This window comes from Lygodium microphyllum, chromosome 12 (genome assembly GCF_053477565.2).
Source record: "Lygodium microphyllum isolate KBCC chromosome 12, Lygodium_microphyllum_v1.1.10, whole genome shotgun sequence".
Classification (NCBI taxonomy): Eukaryota; Viridiplantae; Streptophyta; class Polypodiopsida; order Schizaeales; family Lygodiaceae; genus Lygodium; species Lygodium microphyllum.
In genome coordinates, this window is record NC_141146.1 from 89,653,715 (window position 1) to 89,677,190 (window position 23,476).

Here is a 23,476-nt window from a genome sequence, read left to right on the forward strand (position 1 = left end):
AAGTTTGTATGTTGTAAAATCCAACTCCAAATAATCCAGTTGGGTTGCAACTAATGGCTGTGTTTTGTCACCTTCCTAAAAGGATGTGGTAAGAAGCATGCATGTCTTCAATAAACCATCAACACTCCAAAGGAACTAGTCAACATAGCAACATGGGACAGGTTATGGGGACGGGGATAGGGATCTCTATCCCTTGTCACCATGAGAGGGTGGTCTAACATGTGGATGGGACTGGGATGGGATTGGGACGGGAAGCTAGAAGATGGCCATCCCATGTTACTACGCTAATAAAATTTTTCTACAAGTATACATCCTATAGGAAATGATATGGACACTAATAGAGTGGCTTACCCAAACATGAATGCAACTCTAGGATATTTTTAAGATGCACTTTTGAATTTACCCTAATAGACACCCATAAGGGAAATGTCTTGATTGACATTTGGAGAACATTGTTTCAACTATGACTAACTATGTTATATTGTGGGGACACATTGAATTGGCATTTTCCATGAATTTTGCAAACAATTGTTCTATGAGTTAACCACCACAGGAATTGGATTGGTGACCTTGAACAAAGATAAATGAGAATATAAATGTTCTAATGCGACTAATTGCTGAAGTTTGAGGAAATTAGATTGATTTTGGAAATAGCTTTTTTCTCTTCTAACTAGTGATAAGAGTGGCTAATTGTACTATTGAAAGAAAAAGGTCACATAGCCCCAAGAACATCGCTGGTTTAGGGAACAGAAAAGCTTGCAATTGTACTATTGAAAGAAAAAGGTCACATAGGCTCAAGAATATTGCTGGTTTAGGGAACAGAAAAGCTTGCAATAGAGTCAAAACTTTCATAGGTGTATGAAGCCAGGTCGGTTTGTGGAACATTGGGGGAAAGAAGCCAAGGCAGACGGCTACAGATCTATTGAGGAGCACTGTCTTGTAGTGTGAAAACTAGTTGTTTCTCCCTTGGGTGTGAAAGAAGAGCTGCCCGCAGTCTGCAAATTGCCTACCCGAGCACCCTTTGCTAGGGTGACATACTCAATAGTGCTTTCCATAGGACCATTTGGCAACTGATCCTCTTGTGATGCTCCCCATAAGCTCATAGATCTCTGAATAAGATACAATAAGCTTACAACCTGTTGAGGCCAAAGTCTCTAAACCAACAGATGACCCAGCCTCAATACTGAAGGTAGTATCATGCATCTTGACCTTGTAGAGTAGGCAGCACCCTTGGTTGATAGCTTGTCAAGAAAAAACCCCCAGGTGATGCACCCTACACTTGCCTCGGCACAACGATGAGTCCAGCAGGTGCCTCTCCAGACCAGTTGCATCTCCTTACATGCCCGAAGATGTCCTGTGGTTTCTCCAACAACTGAATAGGACACTTCTGTCACTCTACAAGCTGCTACATTTGAGTTATCTCATTGTGAGTCCCTAGACCAACATAGGCGATCAGCCAAAAGAAGAATGGCACCCTCTTGGGCTGTCAACTAATGCTGATTGATACCTGCTTGTGGGGGCAACAATCGTCATGATCCTGCATCAAAATATGTATGCCTACCTTGGCTATGTAGGAGAAGAAGCTAATCAGACCTAATAGACGAAGATGTTGGCCATTGCTGAACATAGTTGAAGTGCAAAGGTCAAGCTAGTTGGTATATATGTTGACCTATATAAACAGTGCTGTGTACCTTGTATTCTCAGTTCTCATTTTCCATTTATCAAGAAATGGTGTTCTGAGTCTTTCCTTCCCCTTCGAGTCTCACTTTCCTTTAGTATTTCATCTTCCCAGTTCCTATCAGCACTGCGCTTTGCCAGATACATGTCAGAGAAGCACAATGAACCTTAACCACTACCGATATGCCTGCGGAACTGTAAGCATTATCCAAGCTTTCAGTCACGAGCCCCTATGTTCAAGATAGCAGCCCTCTCTGACACATTATCTTGTGATGGGCACTACACCATCTGCCTCTCGTCGAGGCCCTAACCGCCATAGATGCATATAGTCAACTCAAGAACATACACATGCTGACAATCCAAATGAAAAATGACTAAGCGAGCAACCAACAATGAGGACCCTCTCTTGCTATGATAAGAGCGTCAACATGTCTAACAAAGATCTTTCTGAACTATTTCCTTTGTGACTTGGCAGCTTTTTACTGCTGTAAAAGGAGGAGGAGCATTCTTAAACGGAAGTCCTATTTCAGGTTGTTCACGGCCCTTGTTATAGATCTTATGAACAAGGCCTTGACTATTGTTGAATGCATAGGAGAGGTTGCACATATAATACAGATTTTTCTGCTTTTTTTGTTATCTGCTTTGACTATTGTTGAATGCGTTGGATAGGTTGCACATATAATACAGATTTTTCTGCTTTGTTTGTTATCTGGCTACAGTTTCTTTGCAGAAGGAGATTGGCAAATCACTCCTAGCTTCTGAGGTGTGTGTTTTCTCTCTCTCTCTCTCTCTCTCTCTCTCTCTCTCTCTCTCTCTCTCTCAATTTTGTGAATTTTCTGCCATAATTTTTTATCTTCCTGTTTGTCTTTCAAGGTGGGGACCAAGCGGGATACTGAAACAGTTGATGCCACCACAAGGAGAATAAACAACCTTCTTTTCAAGGTTACCACTCTTTTGTACTGCTGTCTTTTCAGTACCAAACAGATAAATATAGGCTCTCATAGATATGCTTGGTGGCTATGTTAATATGGTTTCTCTTACTGCTTTAGTTCATCACATAATGATGTGAATGTGCTAAGCACAAAACCTAGCCAATAAAAGCACCTGGACATAGGAAACACAGATGTTTCCCCTTTTTCTTCTGTATCCATTCTCATGGGCGGTGTGTCTAATAAACTTGTCTTCAAGATGTGCTTGGGAGTTTTTTTTTGATTTTGCCTCTGCATTTGGCTGGTGAGTGATGAGCACGTGTCACTTGGACAGGTTCGATCCCTTCGCATGTCTGGATCATGTGCTCTCAACCTGTGTGGAATAGCATGTGGAAGGCTTGATCTGTTCTATGAACTTGGCTATGGGGGGCCATGGTCAGTAAATATTCCATTTTGCAAATCTTTTCATTTGAAGCAAGGCTTTCCAAGACTTTTGAAACCTTCTAAAACCTTTGGGAATGTGCTTCCTTTCTGAAAGGGATGTTGCTGCCGGTGTGGTTATTGTAAAGGAAGCAGGTGGCCTTGTTTTTGATCCGTGAGTGAATTCAACTTAATCAATTTATGCTTTGTTCTCCTTCCTTTTCCACTGTCTGATAATGTGCATGTGGGCTTATGCGACACAGATCTGGAGATGCTTTTGACATACAGTCACAACGTGTCGCAGCAACAAATGGGTTTCTGAAAGATGCATTGGTCGAGGCATTGCAGGAAGGTGAGCGACCTTAATATTTCTTCAAAGAGGAGCTAAGCAGTTGGAGATTAATATCAACATTACGGCTTCCAAGGCATGAAATTGTATTTCTGAATTTTGGCAATGATTCTTTCATATACACGTCCCTAGTTAGCTCAGATATCATGATGGAATATTGCAAGTAGAGACGAGCAAAAATGTTCTCACAGAAAGCTGGTTCATAACAGATCATGTAGTGACTTGACCCCTACAGATAGAATGGCTCGTCTTGAGAGCTCACTATGCTTTCTCATGGGCATCTTTAACAAATGAGGTGGACATGATGAAAGATTGGATCATGGGCATCTCAAACAAATGAGGGGACATGAAGAAAGTTTGGATGTCTTAACTGCCGACAATGTTAAATTATTAAGACTATGGTTAAATTCTATGACCTTTGGCTTATTGAATCATATGGTGATGCATGTTGGATTTTCTTTAGTTGAGTAAGCTATCCCAATGTAAGAGGATGATGTTACCATGCAAGGGTTTCAGTGTTTTGTTTGCTTTGTGTGCATTGGCAAGGTTTTGTTAGCATCCCAATTTAAGGGCATAATGTTGTTAGCATGTCCAGGAGATGCACATATCTTTCAAAAAGTAATGTGTTGATAAGCTCAAGGACTGCACACGTCTTATTGATAGCTGAAACTTGCGGGATCTTGTGATTTAGCCCTTGATTTCAAGGCCTCCATATTTAAATGACTGTGGGAATTCCTATAACTTAACAGGTCTTCCACACATGTTAGCCTACAAATTTTTTTGGAGTTTTTGAGGCCCAGTGCGAGGCTTGCCTAATCCTACATGCTTTCTAGGTTGGCTAATCACATGTACTTGCATGATAGGCAAGTTATGGCAAAGTTATGTTCTTGGAGTATCTCAACTACACGTAGGCATTATATTCTACAAGTGGTTTTTGAAATTTGGATAAGGCTTTCTCGGTCATCCACTTTGCTTTACTTGGGCTTTCCCACATTAAGCTTTTGTTGAGGAGGGTCTTTGCATCTATCTTCTAGGTCTTCTTACACTTGAATTTCATTTGGTTGTGCACTTTGACGATGACTCTAGAACCCTTGCTATTGGATGGCTAGTCTTATCGTTAGGTGTGTTGGAGATGCCTAGGTGTGTCCTACCATTTTGATGTGCCCTTGGTAAATGTGAGGCAAGGGGCTAGGGCATTAGTGAATAAATTGGCCGAATCAAGTCATCAAGCATCACTAAATTTGGGGTTTGTATGGTGTGTGCTTAAAAAAAGATAAAGAGCCTTGAGGTTGAGAAGAGGGACGGAGAGCTCAATAATTAGTGCTTGACTAGTGGTTAAAGTGCAACAATAGGGGGTCAGGAAACTGAAAGGTGAGAAGGATCGAAGCTTGCACGCGAGCTATGGCGGGAGAGCAAGAGCAAGAAAGAGAGAGACAAGAAATGGGAACTCCAACAGTCACAATGTGTGACCGGGCCTTCCTTTATTCAAACTGTCACTAAAAGAATAAAGAATAAAGTGACGTGACGGGCGCCCGCCACCTGCAGTGTGCAGTGGCGGGTACTGTCAGTGTAGTAATACACGGGGCGGCACGGCGGAGGCGCCTTTACCCCCAACAACCTCCCACTTAAAGGCGAATCTACCCTAGTGAGAGAGAAAAGAAAAAGAAAAGACAGTACAAATGTACATAGGTACAAGGGATGAGGAAAGGTGACATCTCATCCAACGCCCATCAACCTCCTGAGGAAGGCAAAGCGCTCAGTAGTGAGGCTCTTCGTGAGCAAATCTGCAGGATTCTCGTCAGTGGAGATCTTGACAAGGTCAACAGACCTGTCCTCCACGACACCACGTATGAAGTGATACCTCACCTCAATGTGTTTCGTCTTCGCATGGAAGACCGGATTCTTAGCCAACTAAATGGCACTCATAGAATCCGAATGCAGTGTAGGTGTAGCATCAATCCCAAGGTCAGCAACTAGATGGCCTAACCATATGGCCTCCTTGCAAGCCTCAGTGGCTGCAACATACTCGGCCTCAGTGGTAGACAAAGCCGTACACTTCTGAACCCTGGACATCCAAGAGATAGCCCCTCCAGCATAGGTGAATACATAGCCAGAAGTGGACTTCCTACTATCTGCATGTCCTGCATAATCGGAGTCAGTGTACCCCACGACCCCTGTATCCTGGCTGCCATAGCAAATACACATATCTGCTGTGCCCTTCAGGTACCTCATGATACCCTTCACGGCATCCCAATGTCTGCTACCAGGTGTAGCCATATAGCGTGCCACAACACCAACTGCATGTGCAATATCTGGACGAGTGGCTATCATGGCATACATCAAACTGCCCACGGCTGATGCATAAGGGATCTTGGCCATCTCGGCCCTCTGCTCATCTGTCTGCGGACAATCGGCCTGTGATACCTTCACATAAGAAGGTAATGGACAGCCAATAGGCTTTACGTCCTGCATGCGGAAGCGCTCAAGGACTTTATGAATGTACTCCCGCTGTGAGAGATACAAAAGTCCCTGATGCCTATCGCGCTTAATGCGCATCCCAAGTATATGTGAGGCCTGTCCCAAATCCTTCATCTCAAAGCTCTTCTTCAGCTGAGATTTAAGAGCATCTAGCTCATCATGAGCTTTCCCTACTATCAGCATATCATCAACATAGAGTACCAAGATAAGCAAACTGCCATCACGGGCTTTCTTCGTGTAAAGACACGGATCCATAGCACTCCTGCTGTAGCCCTGTGACTGCATAAAGGCATCAAACTTATGATACCATTCCCTAGGTGCCTGCTTCAAGCCATACAAGCTCTTCTTCAACTTGCACACTAGGTGCTCCCTGCCAGGTTCTGCAAAGCCCTTAGGCTGATCCATATAGATCTCATCATGCAAGTCCCCATGTAGAAAAGCCGTCTTGACATCCATCTGATATAGATCTAAGTCAAGCTGTGCAACCAAAGCCAAGACTAAGCGCAGGGTGGTCATCTTAACCACAGGAGAGAATACCTCATCAAAGTCCACACCATGTTCCTGCTTAAAACCCTTTGCTACCAATCTAGCCTTGTATCCCGGCTTGGGGTGTCCAGGGGTACTTTTCAGCTTGTACACCCACTTGCATGGCAAAGCCTTCTTGCCCTTAGGCAAGGCAACCAAATCCCAAGTCTCATTCTTATGCAGGGAGTCTATCTCAGACTGCATAGCCCTCTCCCAGGAGTGACTGTCACCCCTGCGCATAGCCTCATCATAAGTGAAAGGCTCTCCTGCATCTGTAACCAAAACATAATGCATAGAGGGCTGAAATCTGTCAGGTGGACGTCTATCTCTAGCAGACCGTCTCACCGCAGGCTCTGCTGCCTGTCTAACTACCTGTCCAACATCCTGGCCCTGTGGAGGAACTGCTGCAGGCTGTACTACTGGCTGTGCTGGAGCTTTAGGCTCCTCCTGAAAGATCACTCTGCGGATCTCAACCACCTTCTCAGGCTGCTTGTGCATCTTGTCTTCATGGAAGACGACATCATGGCTGCGTACTATTTTCCGCGCCTGCGGATCCCATAGGCGATAGCCCATCTCTCCTGACTCACCATAGCCAAGGAATATGCATTTAATGCTCTTTGGATCCAATTTACTCCTCTTGTCCTTGGGCACATGGCAGAATGCCTCACATCCAAAGACACGGAGATGCGCATAAGAGGGTGGCTTACCAGCCCAAACTTCCTCTGCAACCTGGAAATCCAATCCACTGGAAGGCGATCGGTTTATGACATGCACTGACGTACTAACTGCCTCAGCCCAAAAACTCGGGGGTAGGCCTGCATGGCTAAGCATAGAGCGCACACGCTCCTGAGTAGTCCTGTTCATGCGCTCAGCCAAACCATTCTGGGGTGGGGTGTAAGGGGCGGTCAACTGACGCTTAATACCCCTGTCATCACAAAACTGCTCAAAAGCATGCGAGACATATTCTCCCCCATTATCTGTCCTAAGGTATTTCAGCCTATACCCAGTCTGGTTCTCAACAAGAGCAAGCCATCTCTGAAAAATTGCCAAGACATCAGACTTCTGCTTTATGGGATAAGCCCAGACTTTCCTAGAAAAATCATCAATGAAGGTAACGAAGTACTTCGCGCCACCCATAGACATGCAAGGCATAGGCCCACAAACATCGGAATGCACCAATGCCAAGGGCTCACTCATGCGTGGCCTACCCGATTTCTTATGCGTAGACCTATTCTGCTTATCATAAAAACAATGATCACACGAGTCAAAACATGCATAATCCAAAGGCGGAAGATACTGCAAACCAGATAACATTTTCATTCCTTTCAAAGACATATGCCCCAAACGGGCATGCCAAAGTGATACATGTGGGATAGAGCCCACTGCCAAAACATGGTCTACAGAAGACCCAGATACAACAAGAGGATAGAGGCTGCCAGCCTTGGCGCCTCTAGCAAGCACAAGTCTGCCTTTGGTAATCTTCCAGGCAGAATCCCCAAAACAGACGTGAAATCCTGCATCATCCAACTGTCCTGCAGACATAAGACTACGCGTAAGCGCAGGTACATGACGTACATCCCTGAGCAAAAAGGAACTGCCAGTGGAAAACTGCAACTGAATATCTCCACAGCCCACAATATCAAGAGACCTGTCATCTCCAAGTCTGACTGATCCAGACACAGTACGGTAAGAGTGAAACCACTCACGGTAAGGCGTCACATGGAAGGACGCACCTGAATCCAATAACCAGCACTGTGCATACATACTAGGTGTCTCAGTCAAGTGTGAAGCATCAGAAGAACTAGCTGCAAGTATAAACTCATCACCACCATCTGACTCTTCAGTCTGCGTGACATTAATTTCCTCAATCTTGACGTTGGACTTCGCAGGTACTATGCTGCGATCAGAGGACTTCTCCTGCACTTTATCTTTCCCCTTATCCTTGCGCTTCTCATTGCGCAACTCATGACACTGTGGTCTAATATGGCCCTTTTTCCCACAATGATGACAAGTGACATTTGCATTGCGTCCACGCGACTTGCCACCATGAGATTTAGACCGACCCTTCTGCGAGTCACGGCCTCGGCCATTACCACGGTCATACCTGTCATTCCTGCCTCTAACTGTCAAAGCATGACTACCACGAGAGGCATCCAAGTTTTTGCGATTCTCCTCTTCCTGAAGAAGAGCACTCTCAACATCTGCCAATTTTAGAGTAGCACTAGAGGCACAAAGGGCAGTGCGGAATACATCCCATGACTCATTCAGAGTTCCAAGCAAGAAAAGAGGAGTTACTTCCTCTCCAAAGGTGATATCCTGCGAAGTCAGGTTCTTCAGTATAGCATGGAACTGGCTCAAGTGAGCAGACATAGTCGCATTATCCTTCATGCGCAGATCCATAAGCTGCTTCAACCAGTACATCTGACTCGCCGGACTTTTCTTATCATAAAGATTCTTGATCTTATTCCATAGATCCCATGCACTCTGTGCTTCCTCAAATACATTATAATGTACCTGTTCAGTGAGAGACAATACAATCGTGGACTTGCATAGCTCATCAAGTTCAAGCCAGTCGTCATTGTCCATAGTTTCAGGCTGCTCCCCACTCAACCGAAGTGGCTTAATCTGAGATTTCTGCACCAAAACCTGCCATATTTGACTCTTCCAGTAAGAGTAGTTGGTACCATCCAACTTTGTAATGTTAAAGATGGCACTATCATGCGAAGATGACGCCATTATGCAGGCTGGAAATGCCCAAACAGTCCAAAACTGCTTGCTGTTTTACTGCAGAAACTGCCCAAAAATGACCAAAACGGGGTCCAAAGGGTGAGCAAAGTGTGCCAAAAGTGGCTGCCCACTTAGTACTAGGTGCGGTACACCAAATCAGGATATTTCAGCATGAAAAGTACACCTCAGTCCACCAATAACTGCTTGCTGTAATAAATTGCAGGTATGCAGTCTAGAGAGCAAACTGTCCCAAAATAGGATCCAATGTCAAGCAAACAATGCTAGGTCCAAAGCCGGCATGAAATGGACATAAGCAAGGCCAATGACAGTGAAAAGAACATGAGCTCAACACCAAGCATGTCAAAATAACATCTGCCAGTGAAAGGCACACCACCAGACACTCTAGGCAAAGTGTTCCTGTAACTGCCAAAACCTGACACAAATAGGTATGTGCTCAAAGAGAAAGATCCAAATATGAGACTCAGCTCATAAGCATCCTGTGAACCAAGAGTGCATCAATGCATATCCATAAAGATCGGAGTATGATCCCAAAGTCTCAATGTGTATGTAGCTGCTCAAGACATAAACTGCTCCAAATACATGTAAGTGCTCCAATAGCATGCAACTGTCAAAGGTCAAGAAAGCATGTAAAATGCTCCCACTGGCACAAAAGGCGTACAAAGCGAGCTCAGAAGCTCAAACAACCCAAGAGAAAGCACCAGTGATAAGTGACCATGTCAATGCATCAAGCGCATCCGAGAGAGCATGACATACATGAAGCACCGGTCGTATTAACCATGAAGCAATACATAAGCCCAAATAAGCTCTCGGTCAACTCAATGACATCCAAATAGCAACCAAGATCAGTGATCAAGTAAGCCGGGAATGCTCAAATACATCCAAATCCAAGCTCCAAATGTCGGTATCGCATACACGAACCAAATAGCATATGTCACGAACCAAAGCATGTAATGCAAAAGCCTAACTGTCAAGCAGAGACATGAGGCATAGGCGGTCCACGAGCATGCCGAGTCGGTCCAAATGCCAGTGAAGACGGAGCTAATGCGAAGCTCAAAAGCATCCCATAATCTCATACATATGCTCCAAGTCGTCCCCAAATGTCAGAGATATCATGCCAAAGCTCAAAGCATACATCCGGTATCGGTAGGTAAGTGCCAAAGCATATAAAGTACCTTCAGCCCACTGTTATTCCAGCATGTATTTACTGTTCTAAACAGTAGATTTTAGCCCCAAATTCAAGCCAAAATCATGGTCAAACCAAACGCATACATCCCCAATACATCCGGGTAGGAAGTAGACCGCATACGGGCATCAAACAAGGTAACCGGAGTAGAGTATAAGCATTAAATGCCAATGCCAAGTGTGGCTGCCCTGTTTCCAGCACTGTATAACAGTAAATAACAGTCCCAAATCAGCCAATATTTCAAGCCAAAATCATGGTATAATCATGTGCATACATTCCCAAGGCACTAGGCATCATGTAGACCGCATACGGGCATCAAATAGCACAACCGGAATGGAGTATAAGCAACAAATGCTAATGCCAATGGTGCTGCCCTGTTTTCAGCCTGTTATGACAGTTTATGACAGTCCCAAATCTGAAGAAATCAGCTCCGAAAGATCAAGACCAATGCCCAAAGCTTTAATGACATCAAACATGAAGTCTATAGCCCTCTTGATCAAGGTAGAGAGCAAGAAGCAATGGCCAAGTGTGGAGCTGAAGTAGATGAGTGCTCACAGCCTGGAAAAAATGATGCAATCTGCCTTGTTGGTGCTGAACTTGCTGCTGCTCCACATGGGCTGAAAAGGGGGTAATGGGGGGCTCAATGATGGCCCAAGGTAGGCACATACCAAGCCATGAAGGCCCAATGCAAAGGGGAGGGAAGATATGAGCTATGGAGCTCAAGAAGAGTGGCTGCCCTTTGTTCCTGCCCTGTTTCAATCTGAGAATACACTCAAATGCCTGCAAATGCTGAAGCAATACCTCAAGGGCAAGGCCCTGATGAAGCTCAAGAAGGCCAGGATGGAGCTCGGGAAGCCGGGGAGAGTCGGGAGCTCAAGAGGTCGGCTATGGCTGCCGGGATGAAGACCCAATGCGTGAAGCGAGTCGATGCGAAGGTCGGGAAGCACCGAGTCGAGCTCGAGCAAGAGAATGCCAAGCTCTGATACCAGTTGAAAGGTGAGAAGGATCGAAGCTTGCACGCGAGCTATGGCGGGAGAGCAAGAGCAAGAAAGAGAGAGACAAGAAATGGGAACTCCAACAGTCACAATGTGTGACCGGGCCTTCCTTTATTCAAACTGTCACTAAAAGAATAAAGAATAAAGTGACGTGACGGGCGCCCGCCACCTGCAGTGTGCAGTGGCGGGTACTGTCAGTGTAGTAATACACGGGGCGGCACGGCGGAGGCGCCTTTACCCCCAACAGAAACTGGTCTAAGAGATCCTTTGTGATTATGATGTATATTACCTTGAGACACAACTATGTCTAGCACCCATTTGTATTCAACCTATGTGCCATAACACTTGTTGGTAATCCCATAATTAATAATAGGGTAAACCATATTGGAGTCTACTACTACTTTAAAAGAAAGTAGATGGAGCAAGGCACCATATATGTTGAATTCGTGCGGTCTTTGGGAACCAAGTTGACATCTTGACCAAATCGGGATCCTTGAGCATGTCTATCTACGTATCCAGCTTGGGTCCACCCTTTTGAGATTGGCATGATGGGGAGAGGGCCCCTCCGCACTTGTATAATACACTAAGGGACCACCCACTAGCACACTGTTATAGTTCACATTTGTGTTGCTCGAGTACTTCACCCTACAATATCTTGCCACTCTAGTGCTACACTAGTGCAAATGCGTCATTGATGCACCAAAGCACACACCCACAAGCACTCTACATAGAGCATTGTGCACACTAGCATGCGCACACCCTACACACCCACATCACACTAACCTATTGCAGTATTCCCCCCACCAGTCTAGTCCAACAACAAGGCATAACCCACCTTGTAGGATTCTTGTACCAACCTAGTGACACGTGTGCAATAATGCACCAAGTGCACACATGTGCTCTCGAGTACTAGGGACCCTTTCACACTAGGACACTACCACCCACATCCTAGAATACTGCACACGTGCTCTTAAGGACTAGGGACCCCTTCCAACTAAGACACTACATCACCCACATCCTACGTCAATGCACCCACATGCACTAGTATACTCACTTCACACAAGCCCCATCTCTGCACCAATCCTTAGGGACCCCTTCACATAAGTAAGACATGCATTGCACTTAACCACAATAGTGCACCAAGCACATTGCACTAGTATAGTGCAATTGAGTGCCAACCTAAGACATTAGTACACTCGTTGCGAAAAGCCCCACACACATGCACTTAGGCACTAGCAGCTCTTTTTACACCATATACCCATTAGTGCGTAAGTGTACTAGTGCACACCTTGTACCATAGTGCAAAAGTGCACACATGTACTATTGCACCTTGTGTCCCTTGTGCACTCAATAGTGCACACACCATGCACCTAGCCTAGCATAACCACCATTAAGCATAACCTTACACCTCGCATGTACTCTTGCATTCATAAATCACAGTGCACTTCATCATAACACAATATCCATATCATTGCACCTTTATGCTCTAGTGACCTTAGTACACCAGTGCACCACTGCTACACACAAGCTTAGTACACACCCATCATAGGTGCACCTTGCACACCATAGTATTCATCTTGTTTGATTACAAAAGGCACTCCATTTACACCAACTCAACCCTAGTGGATACTAGCACATTGATGCACATGCACATGTGCACGACATCTAGGGCATGTAGCCATTGGTGCAACAATTGAGTGCCCTTGTGCATTGGAGTTCACACTAAGATCCTTGCATACATACATTGCATGCACTAACTAGAGCACAAAGATGTAGATCACCTTTAGCTGTACATTGCCACAAATAGTATTTCTTCTCTTGAGTCCATGAACTCTTATCCTAGTGGAAGGAAGGAGTTCATTAAGTGGTAAGGACGAAGTGGGTCTTGCCAAGTGCACTTGACACTCCACTCTAGTGCACCCTTGTGCATGTGTGATACTGAGCACTTGTGTACTGCCAACCCACCTTAGTGTGCATTGGCACTAAGGCCAACCTCACATCCTCTCCATCCTAGAGCTCACAAAGATGACTGATTACCACTTTCATTAGCATTCTCTCTCTCTCTCTCTCTCTCTCTCTCTCTCTCTCTCTCTCTCTCTCTCTCTCTCTCTCTCTCTCTCTCTCTCTCTCTCTCTCTCTCTCAAATTGCAAGGGCTAAGTAGTTACTATGACTCACGAAAAGAAAGATGCAAAAAAAGAACCTTCATCGTTAAGGTTTTATAGCCTTAGTAAGTGCTTATTTTTTTAAAACACATTATTCCTTTCTCACTGTTTCAATTGTCTCTCTCTCTCTCCCCCATGAGATCAATAGATTGCTACCATCTATTCCTTGTGAGGAAGTCTAGCTCACTATGAAGACACTATTGCTATTGATATATTTGAGGACGTCGATCTGTTTGTGTTCTTGTTTTGATCGTTACTTAGAGTTGGCATTCACCTCGATGATGCTGTAGACAATTTGATCCCAACAATGAATTCGTTGTAGAGGTGTAGGACAATTATGGCAATTATCATGATTAAGGTGCTTCAGATGGGCAACATTATGTTAGGGCGATTCTCACAATACCTTGAGTACAAGAATTGAGGGAATATTTGAGAAGAAAAGTTTGTAGTATCTTGTTTGAGGTGGAATTTGAAGTATCGGTGGATGAGGAAGTGCGGGTTTAAGCAGGTGTAGGTTGGTGAGGAAGTAAAGAGGAGGAACCAATACCAGAGAATATTGCACCTGGAGATATTCCATCCACAAGTGCATTAGGAGTAGATGGCAATGATGATCCAAAGGTGTTTATACAAACTCCTCGTGATGATTATAAAAGAAGCATATGGGATGGTTGGTTGTTAGGAACCGCTATCTTTGGCCCACCTACTTAATGGAAGTTAATATTTGATCCATTAGGCCTTGGTATTAGGAGTAGAAAAATGTCGACTCAAGCAACACCACCTCAAGACTCTAAGGTACATGTAGCAAAATTTTCAAGTGGAAAGAAAGAAGATCTTGATTGTCATGTTGCTTAATTTGAAACAAGGTGGACATCAAGTGGATTTAATCAATTGTATGGAGATTAGGTTAAAAAGCAATAGTTTGCAGCCACTCTTCAGGAGAAGGCTATGGATTGGTTTAATAGTCATGGTATGGGTGCTTTTAATACATATGATGGATTGAAGGTTGCATTTTTACAACAATTTAGGAAGGACAAAACCCTTGGAGATATTTTTGGAAGATAAAAAATATAGATAAAAAAGATGTGTTGGTTGAGGATTATGTGGAGAAGTTTAGGAACTTACTGAATTGATTGAATGTTGCTAATAGACCATCCCAAGAGATGCATATCTACTATTTTATTAAGGGCTTGAAGGGTAAAAGAGTATGATTGAAGGCCCTATAACAAATGTGGAATTGGCATCCAATGATACATTGGACACCTTAGTGAGAGCGGCTATGAGAGTGGAAAGAAGACTTGGTACTAGCAGGTCAAAGAATTGTAGAGATGAGGATTCTTCATATTTTGAGGAAGCGTCCAATTCATATAGTGATAGTGATGATGATGAGAGGGATTCAAGATTAAATTCAGAAGATGTCAATTGACTTCGATTTGGAGGAAATTAGTAAGAAAAGGCATAAGAAGAAGATGAAAAAAAAGTCAAGTAAAAGTAAGAAGATTAAAGGAAGAATAAGGGTAAGAGGAAGTTGGAGGACAACAAGCTTGAGAAGAAAATTAAGCAAAAGTTGAAGGAATTAGGTTTGCATGAAACACAAAGAAGGAAAAATATTGTGAAATATGTCAAAGAAGTGGGCATGAAATAAGGGATTGTTGGTATAACCATAATGTGTGAATAGGACAACTACCAATGATGCAACCTAGAGTGAGGATTGCACAATCAATTGCAGTAAATTAGGCGATGCTTGACACAGTATCTCAAAGGCTCTTCAAGGGACCAAGGAGGATTTTGGCAAGATAGTCATGGAACAATTTTCTAAGACATCAACAAAATGCACAAATAGGACCATGCCATTACTATGGAGGTCAAGGACACTTTGTAGGACGCAACTGTGAACTATGGGCAAGGCATAGGAGTGAGAGAGGGATGCTAGTAGCAATGACCTAAAACGACAAAAGACCTATAGGAGGATCCCTTCAACAACATCCACTTGTCCCAGTAGCAACAATCCTAATAGAGTTACCTAACCAAAATGAAGAACAACAACAACCTAGAGATGCAATTAATGCTTTAAGAGAGTAGTCATCAAGTTGTCGAATAAGGAGTGGAGGACGAGATGTCAAGTAATTTGAATGCTATGGGTAGACTACATCTGAAGTTTTGAAGCTATTACTTAAATGCCCTTTGTCATGGTATACATGATAAATTACTCAAAATTTTAAATCTTTAGAGAACATTGTCACTTAAGTGACCATTAGACTAGTGTGGTGTATAACAACATTTTTAGTAGCCAGATCACAAAGAGAATATGGTTTACTATTGAGAGAGAGAGAGAGAGAGAGAGAGAGAGAGAGAGAGAGAGAGAGAGAGAGAGAGAGAGAGAGAGAGTGTGTGTGTGTGTGTGTGTGTTTGTGTGTCTAGATATGTGTATTTATTGCCAATAGGTTGCAAAACAAGGTATGATGGAGTTGAAACATGATTTATTATTTAGTTATCACTTACTTACTAAGAAAAAAGGAATAGAGACAAGCATACATGAGCAAAATACTCATAATGATTCATGATATGTGAATTATAAATTGTTCTTAGCAATAAAATGCAAAATACAACTATAGAGAATACAACACTTTCTCTCAACAATACAACCCATCAATGTATAGTTAGATACCAATGGGCATATATATATATGTGTGTGTGTGTGTGTGTGTGTGTGTGTGTGTGTTCAAAATCCAAGATCCAAAGAGGCGTGATCCAATCCAAAAGTATTACTATCCAACAACACACACACACACACAGATATATATATATATATATATATATTCATGCTCCTAGTTTATATTGAGATGTCAAGATCCACATGAGCCGGCATCCACTATAGACCTTGGTGATGTGATAAGATTTCACTCACTAGCATGTTAAGTGATCGACATGGAGGATATACCAGTGATCCTATAGCTGCACTATACCCATGTAATCCACTCTTAGTTATAGCACATTCATTGTGCCATCTCATTTATCCTTAGTGGACTTGCACTTAGTAACTGCACGCATATAGGTTTTAGTACTTTCATATTAGCCTTTTATCATGTCGTAAACTAAGTTCTTTTGTGTGGAAGAAGAAGAAAGAAGAAGATTTTAGCCCTGTGTCTCTATGTTTGAAGTCTCCATTGTGTGTGTATGTGTGTGTGGTTGCTTTACACCTCTCCCCTCTTGTTTCTTTTCATGGTATCAGAGCCATCCCATGGTTGCAGGACCTTGATTGAAGTCTAAGGTGAGGACAATGAAGTATGAAAATGAGGGAGCAAGCAATGAGTAAGAAGTTATTTTATCTTATTCAATTTACATTAGAGTATAGTTGCATGAGGCTCCCTACACTGATAGGGTTGCATTCTCATATTGCAATGAAACTTGTGATCATAAAGAGCAATGTATATATTATAAATAACCCTTGTAGAACTTGGTACTATGATTTTTTCCATTCGAGATCGATTTGACCTCTGTTTTTGCCCTGCAAGTTGATCAATAATAATTTTTGGGCATATTGCATTTTTTGCTATGTAGTCATTCACATGTGTAAAGGTTAACAATTTTTGAATCTATAAGATTTCAAGTGTTTGTTGGATTGTGGATACAAAGGGCATAAGCATACAAATTGTAAATTACAATTATTGTTGTATAGTCAATGGAAAAGGTTGCATGCTTGATTGCAGAGTGCACTTGGTATTGGCTTGCTATATTATCTTGCTTGCATATTGTAGTTTTGTGAGGTTCTTTGACTCGCTAGAATGTTTAGCAATTTCAACTAGATTGTCCAGGATAAGCTTGATAAGAATAACTATTCTAGTTAGAAGTTGAGGGTGAGGAATTTCTTGAAGTGTAAAGGTCTTTGAAGGAGACAATGTAGTGGTGTCTAAGGTTCCTCCAAGAAACACTCCTACATAACAAATAAAGACTAAGAAAGATTAGGAGCATGCACATAGTAAAGTAATGTATTGCTTATCTATAAGTATCAAAGATAGCATGATGGGTTGTTTGGAGGAATTTGAATCCCTACCATTTGCATGGAAAAATCTGGTAATGTTATATGAAAAAAACACAAAGATGTAGCTAAAGTTAGATATGAATCGTGTTAAAGAAGTGAATTTTTCTATTAATGATTATGCATTAAAGGTTAGAGTATTATGAAAGCTTTTGGATCTATCAATATAACAATTGATGATGATGATATTGTGCTTATACAAAATGTAGAGCCCATTAGTTTTAAGAATGCAATGGGTGACAAGCATTGGAATCAAGCTATGCATGATGAAATGTAAGCATTTAAGGGAAATGGCACATGGAATTTGATACCTTTACTTAAAAGCAAGAAAGCTATTATCTACAAATGGGTTTACAAAGTGAAGCATAAATCTGATATTTCTAGTGAGTGCTATAAAGCACGATTGGTTGTGCCAAAATGTATGTGTAGAATCATGGTAGTCATTATGAGAAGACCTTTGCTCTAGCAGTCAACATTGCTATTGTAAGGACTTAAATAGTAGTGGCTACATCAAAGGGCTAGATCGTACATCAAATGGATGCTAAAAATGTCTTCTTGCATGGAAAGTTGCAAAAATAATTTTATATGGAGTAGCCACTTGGTTATGTGGATGAGAGTTATCCTATTTATGTATGCAAGTTCCATAAGGCCTTGTATGGGTTGAAGCAAGCACATAGGTTATGGTATAATAGGATTGCAAACTACCTTGTTAACTTTGGATTTTGTAGAGGACACACATATCACTCACTTTATGCATATGAGAGTAATGCCAATATTGTGAACAACACTATATATATAGATGAATTGGTTATTGTAGGCAAAAATGAGACAAAGATTGATAATGTGAAGGGCCTTCTTAAGGTTGAGTTTGAAATTAAAGTTTTGGAAGATGGCTCTAGAGGGGATATAGTTATCATAGAGACAATATGCTTTGGATATGTTAAAAAGGTATTGCATGGTTTATTATAAGCCAAGTTCTATACCTTTGGTTGTTAATGCTAAGCTTAATATATGTGAGGGTGACTTGATTGAGGATGTCATTACGTATAGAAAGATTGTGGATATGCTTATCTATTCGAAGATTATTTGGCCAGACCTAAACTACATAGTTGATTTCGAGTATTAGTTTTATAGCTCTCCACGGAATTGCATTTGAATGCAGTATAGTGCACAGTGCACTAGATCAAGTCTACAGTTGATTATGCCTCGTTCTACATTGTAGGTGTACCCTTGGACTTGCATGTTTACATGGATACATATTGGGCTGGTAGTATGTCAGATAATAGATCTACCAATGGTTTTATGATTTCTAGCTGTTACTTGGAGCAAGAAGAAGTAGCCTACAATTGCATTGTCTAGTACTGATACAGAGTATAGGGATGCTACAGTTGTGGCACTATGAGTTAGCTTAGCTATGTAAGCTACTTGGTGATTTAGGGTTATATGTGAACAAAAGGATCGTCATCTAGGATGATAAATCTTAGTAGCATTTAATAGGCCAAGAACCTAGTATATCCATAGACTAAACACATGTAAGTCCACTACCATATCATTTGAGAGGTTTTGGTAGGAGATATTGACTTGGTTTATGTCAATATGGAGGATTGAATTATAGATATTTTCATCAAGGCCTTGAGAGCCGAGAAGGTCCAGTACTTCAGAACTATGCTTGGAGTTTACGAGCTTATGTTGACCTCAAGAGAAAGTGTTAAGATGTCGAGCTTCACATGAGCTAGCATCCACTACATACCTTGGTGATGTGGTAGGACCTTACTCGCTGGCACATTAGGTAATCAAAGTGGAGGATATACCAATGATTCTACAGCTAGAATACATGTAATCGAATATTGGCTATGGCACATTCATTGTACCACCTCATCTATTTGTAGTAGTGCCGTAGGACAAAGAGTATATGGTTAGAAGACATAAGGTCTCAAAAAGCCTGAATTTAGGGAGAATAATCTTGAGGATAGAAAGAAAAAAAGTGTAGAAATAAATTGGTGGTTCAAATAGTTTGATTCAAGTTAAATCTGTATGATATAAAAACATTTAAGATATATAATCCCAAAATATATATTGAATATGTAGACCATATTTCATCATATTCTAGACATATATAGACCATATTTCATCATAGTCAAGGGCATATAACATCTTATATCGTTATACATTAATGGGTTTGTGTGTAGGCAGCAACAATGCTTTGATGCATCAAAATATAACCTTTGAACAGCTCTGTTAAAAAACAACCCATATACTTTCAAGCTACCCTATTCTAGAGTAAGATCAAATAGCAAGATTTCTTTAATTCCTTGCACAAACCTTTATGATAAGTACTGTGCGAATAATGGTCATTCTAGCAGCTGGGGCAAATGACTCTTGAAAATCAAACCCTTCAACCTATGAAAAACCTTGTACAACCAGTCTAGCTTTGTACTTTTCTAAAGTATGATCAGCCTTGTACTTTACCTTCCAGATCCACTTGGTGCCAATAACCCTCCGCTTTGCTGGCCGATCCACTAGCTCCCAAGTGTCATTCTTCATTATGCTGTCATACTCGGCTTGCATAGCTATGCAAGCCGTCGTAAGGTCATTGATCGGGAGAGGAACTACACAGTGATTGAGTTAGAGTGCCTTGCAATAGTGTTTGCCTTGGAGAAGTTTTGAAACTACTTGATGTCTCGATGCACTTCAAGTTTATGTGGATCATAAGGCATTGTCCTTCATGATGAATAAGGCAGATGTTAAACCACATTTTGTATTGACTCCTCAATACTTTCCAAGCCTCTGACACCTTGGTTGTGTGCTAAATCAAGGTCAAAACACTATCAAAACAGGTTGTAACTAAGGCACATAGTGCATATGTGTTCCTTCATTTCCAAGCTTGTAGAAGATTTGCATTTGGAGGAATCATAACACTCAAGTTTGATGGGTTAGAGGTGGGTTGTGGTTTTGGATCAGTCCCCAGCACCGTCTCTAGAAGCTCATAAGAATCAAGGATAGTTCTGATTTTAAAATTCCATAAAGTATAGTTTGTACTATCTAACTTGTGTTCATTGAAGCTTGGTGGATCCTTAATGTTTGAATTGCCGATGTAGAAGCAACACCATCTAATGTGCCAATACTGCTACTTGATGCAACATACAACATTTCTCATCTTCCTTATTGAAGCCCTTACCTCTCACGTACTCTTCACTCCTCAAAGCACCTTGGGCTCTAATACCATCTAGAAATTACATGGCACAACAGACATAATTTGAGCAAGGAGTAGAGAACACATAGAAAATACGAGAAGAGAACACATAGCAAGGAGTAGAGAACACATAATAAATATGAGAAGAATAGAGACTACTTTAATTCAAACAAACTGATACAAAGATGGCTTTATCCACCCATACGCTTTCATTGTGAAGCTTAGATGGCGATCTAGATAGATGATAGGCGAAGAGCTTAGGGTAGCTGGAAGAACTCTGATTGACTGGGTAAAAGATAGATTGATAATGGCTTTAGAGGGGTCTTCCTTTTATAGCCCAGGAAGGTAATCTGGTCGGCAAGCCCATCAAGGGAGGCCCCTTGAGATCCCCTAGCTAGGGGCTGCTTCTGTAGCCCCCGAATCCCACAATAGGGGCCCCTGATAACTCCCACACCTTGCAACTCAATGCATTGTGCCTTGAGTTGCTACCAACATAACTACTTTATCTAACCCAAAGGCTAGATCCACAAAGGTCACCTTTTTTCCATCCAGTCACATAGACCTCATTTGACATACAAGTCAGGACCCACTGTGCTCACACATGGCTTCTCCTCATAATGGGGGCGTTACAACTTAGAGCACCATGGATCATTGGTGGCACCTTATGAGGGTGGGGCACTAAAGCACATCTAATAGATTTGATCCAAAGTCAACTATAGAGAATATCTTGCTAAAGCTTGAAATAAATCATTAGAACCTCCTCCCTACAACTTTCCTAAAGCTCTATCTTCAGGTTGGTGAATTTCTTGATCAAGGCTATCCTGCCACTCTTGAACTTCATACTCTTCAAGTATTTCTTTTCTTACCACATTGTGCAGCTTTCTAACATGCATAGTTGCCTGCTTCCTAGATTTTTCTTATTCTTGCTTGTCAACTTTCAAACCAGCTTGACTTCTAGTAACAGCTAGCACCATAGCTTCTTTCAAACATTTCTCTACTTTAATGCAATATTAAAACAATCACATTGAACATGCATGCTTACATCATTTAAGTTACGTAACACCTCATTTTCTCTTCCTAAATCTTGAACTTGATGAATATTCCCATAGCCAATAGTCTCTACACCTTTAGGAGGTTGCCCTTACTCATCTTGATTTGGTAGCTCTATCAGGTCGACTGATGCTACTAGGGCAAGTGGATTATGTTGATGAGGTGCTCTTGTAGGTCTTCTGCCATTGTAGATCTTTGCTACTGGCATTCCTCTCTCGGTCCTATGCCTTGCCCATAATTCATAGTTTTGTTCTTCAAAATGTCCTTGACCTCCACAATAATGGCATGCTCTTGTTTGAGTAATTTGTTGCTATGCTTGGAAATTTTCATGTGGCTATCTTGACAGCATTCTTCTAGATCCTCTAAAGGGCCTCTAAGTCATTATGTTTGTAATCACCTAATTAACTCTAGCTAGCTGAATACCTCTTGGCCTAGGCTGCATCACTGGCATCTTTTGTGCCATTTGGACATTGGGGTTGTACCAGCAAGTTCTAGTTTTGTGACCATACCTTTGGCATATGTCACAAAACTTCTCCTTCCACTTGGTTTCAAAAAGGCCTAAGTCTTTTAGCTTCAGCTGAATCTTCTTATCAAATTTATTGTCATCCTATCTTCTTCTTAGTTCTATTTTGTCTTATTCTTCATGTTCTTTGCTAAACGTGATTTTGTTTTCTTCTTCTTGTGTTTCTTCCTACTAGACTCTGCATCATCCAAATCATTGTCATTGTCTAAATCTAAACTTGCATCAGAGTCTGAATTTGAATCTAATGAATCCTAATCCTTGTGGATCTTTGATCGAGAAGTTACCAAGCCTTCTCTAGCTCTTACCATGGTATCTAATGTATCATTCTGACCAATCTCTACATTAGTGATTCAATTCATGATTTTACCCCTCAAACCCTTAATGAAATAAGTAATCTGCATCTCTATTGATGGTGCATCTATAATAATCAACCTGTTAAGCATGTTCTTAAACTTTTGAGCATAATCCTCAACCAACATATCCTTCTATCTTATCTTCTTAATCTTTCTCAATATATCATTGAGAGTTTTATCCTTTCTAAACTTGCCTAAAAATGAAGTCTTTAATATATCATATGTGTTAAATGCTACCATGCCATAACTACTAGACAAGTCCATCACTTTGCCCTACAAAGTTGTTGTAAACTATTGCTTCTTGACTTGATCTCCATATAGCAAAGTGAACCCACTAGCTATCCACCTTGTCTCAAATTGGTCCACATGATAATCGAGGTCCTCTTTCCTCTTTCTTGAAAACTTTGCCATCATTCTAACCAATTTCCACATTAGTGTTTTGATTCTTGATTTTACCCCTCAAACCCATAATGAAATAAGTAATCTACATCTCTACTGATGGTGCATCTACAATAATCAACATGTTAAGCATGTTCTTAAACTTTTGAGCATAATCCTCAACCATCATATCCTTCTACCTTATCTTCTTAATCTTTCTTAATATATCATTGAGAGTTTTATCCTTTCTGAACTTTGCCTAAAAATGAAGTCTTTAATGCATCATATGTGTTAAATGCTACCATGCCATAGCTACTAGACCAATCCATGGCTTTGCCCTACAAAGTTGTTGTAAACTATTTCTTCTTGACTTGATCTCCATATAGCAAAGTGAACCCACTGCCTATCCACCTTGTCTTAAATCGGGCCACATGATAATCAGGGTGTTGGGGATAAAGGCACCTCTGCCTAGCCGC

The 23,476-nt window shown here is 41.6% G+C and overlaps 1 protein-coding gene across 6 annotated transcripts in view; it reads left to right on the top strand.

Annotated features, from left to right (window-relative positions):
* VTC4 (Inositol monophosphatase family protein) overlaps window positions 1-23,476 on the top strand; it is a 94,208-nt gene that overhangs the window by 19,752 nt on the left and 50,980 nt on the right. For 3 of the 6 annotated variants that reach the window (XM_087689708.1, XM_087689712.1, XM_087689710.1), the window contains exons 7-12: window positions 2,153-2,207; window positions 2,397-2,440; window positions 2,551-2,619; window positions 2,941-3,041; window positions 3,145-3,201; window positions 3,290-3,378. In XM_087689708.1, coding sequence (XP_087545834.1) covers window positions 2,153-2,207; window positions 2,397-2,440; window positions 2,551-2,619; window positions 2,941-3,041; window positions 3,145-3,201; window positions 3,290-3,378 — 415 coding nt within the window. Of the gene's footprint in view, window positions 1-2,152; window positions 2,208-2,396; window positions 2,441-2,550; window positions 2,620-2,940; window positions 3,042-3,144; window positions 3,202-3,289; window positions 3,868-16,696; window positions 16,983-23,476 lie in introns of those variants that run through there. The other 3 variants (XM_087689709.1, XM_087689713.1, XM_087689711.1) reach the window with 3 other exon arrangements.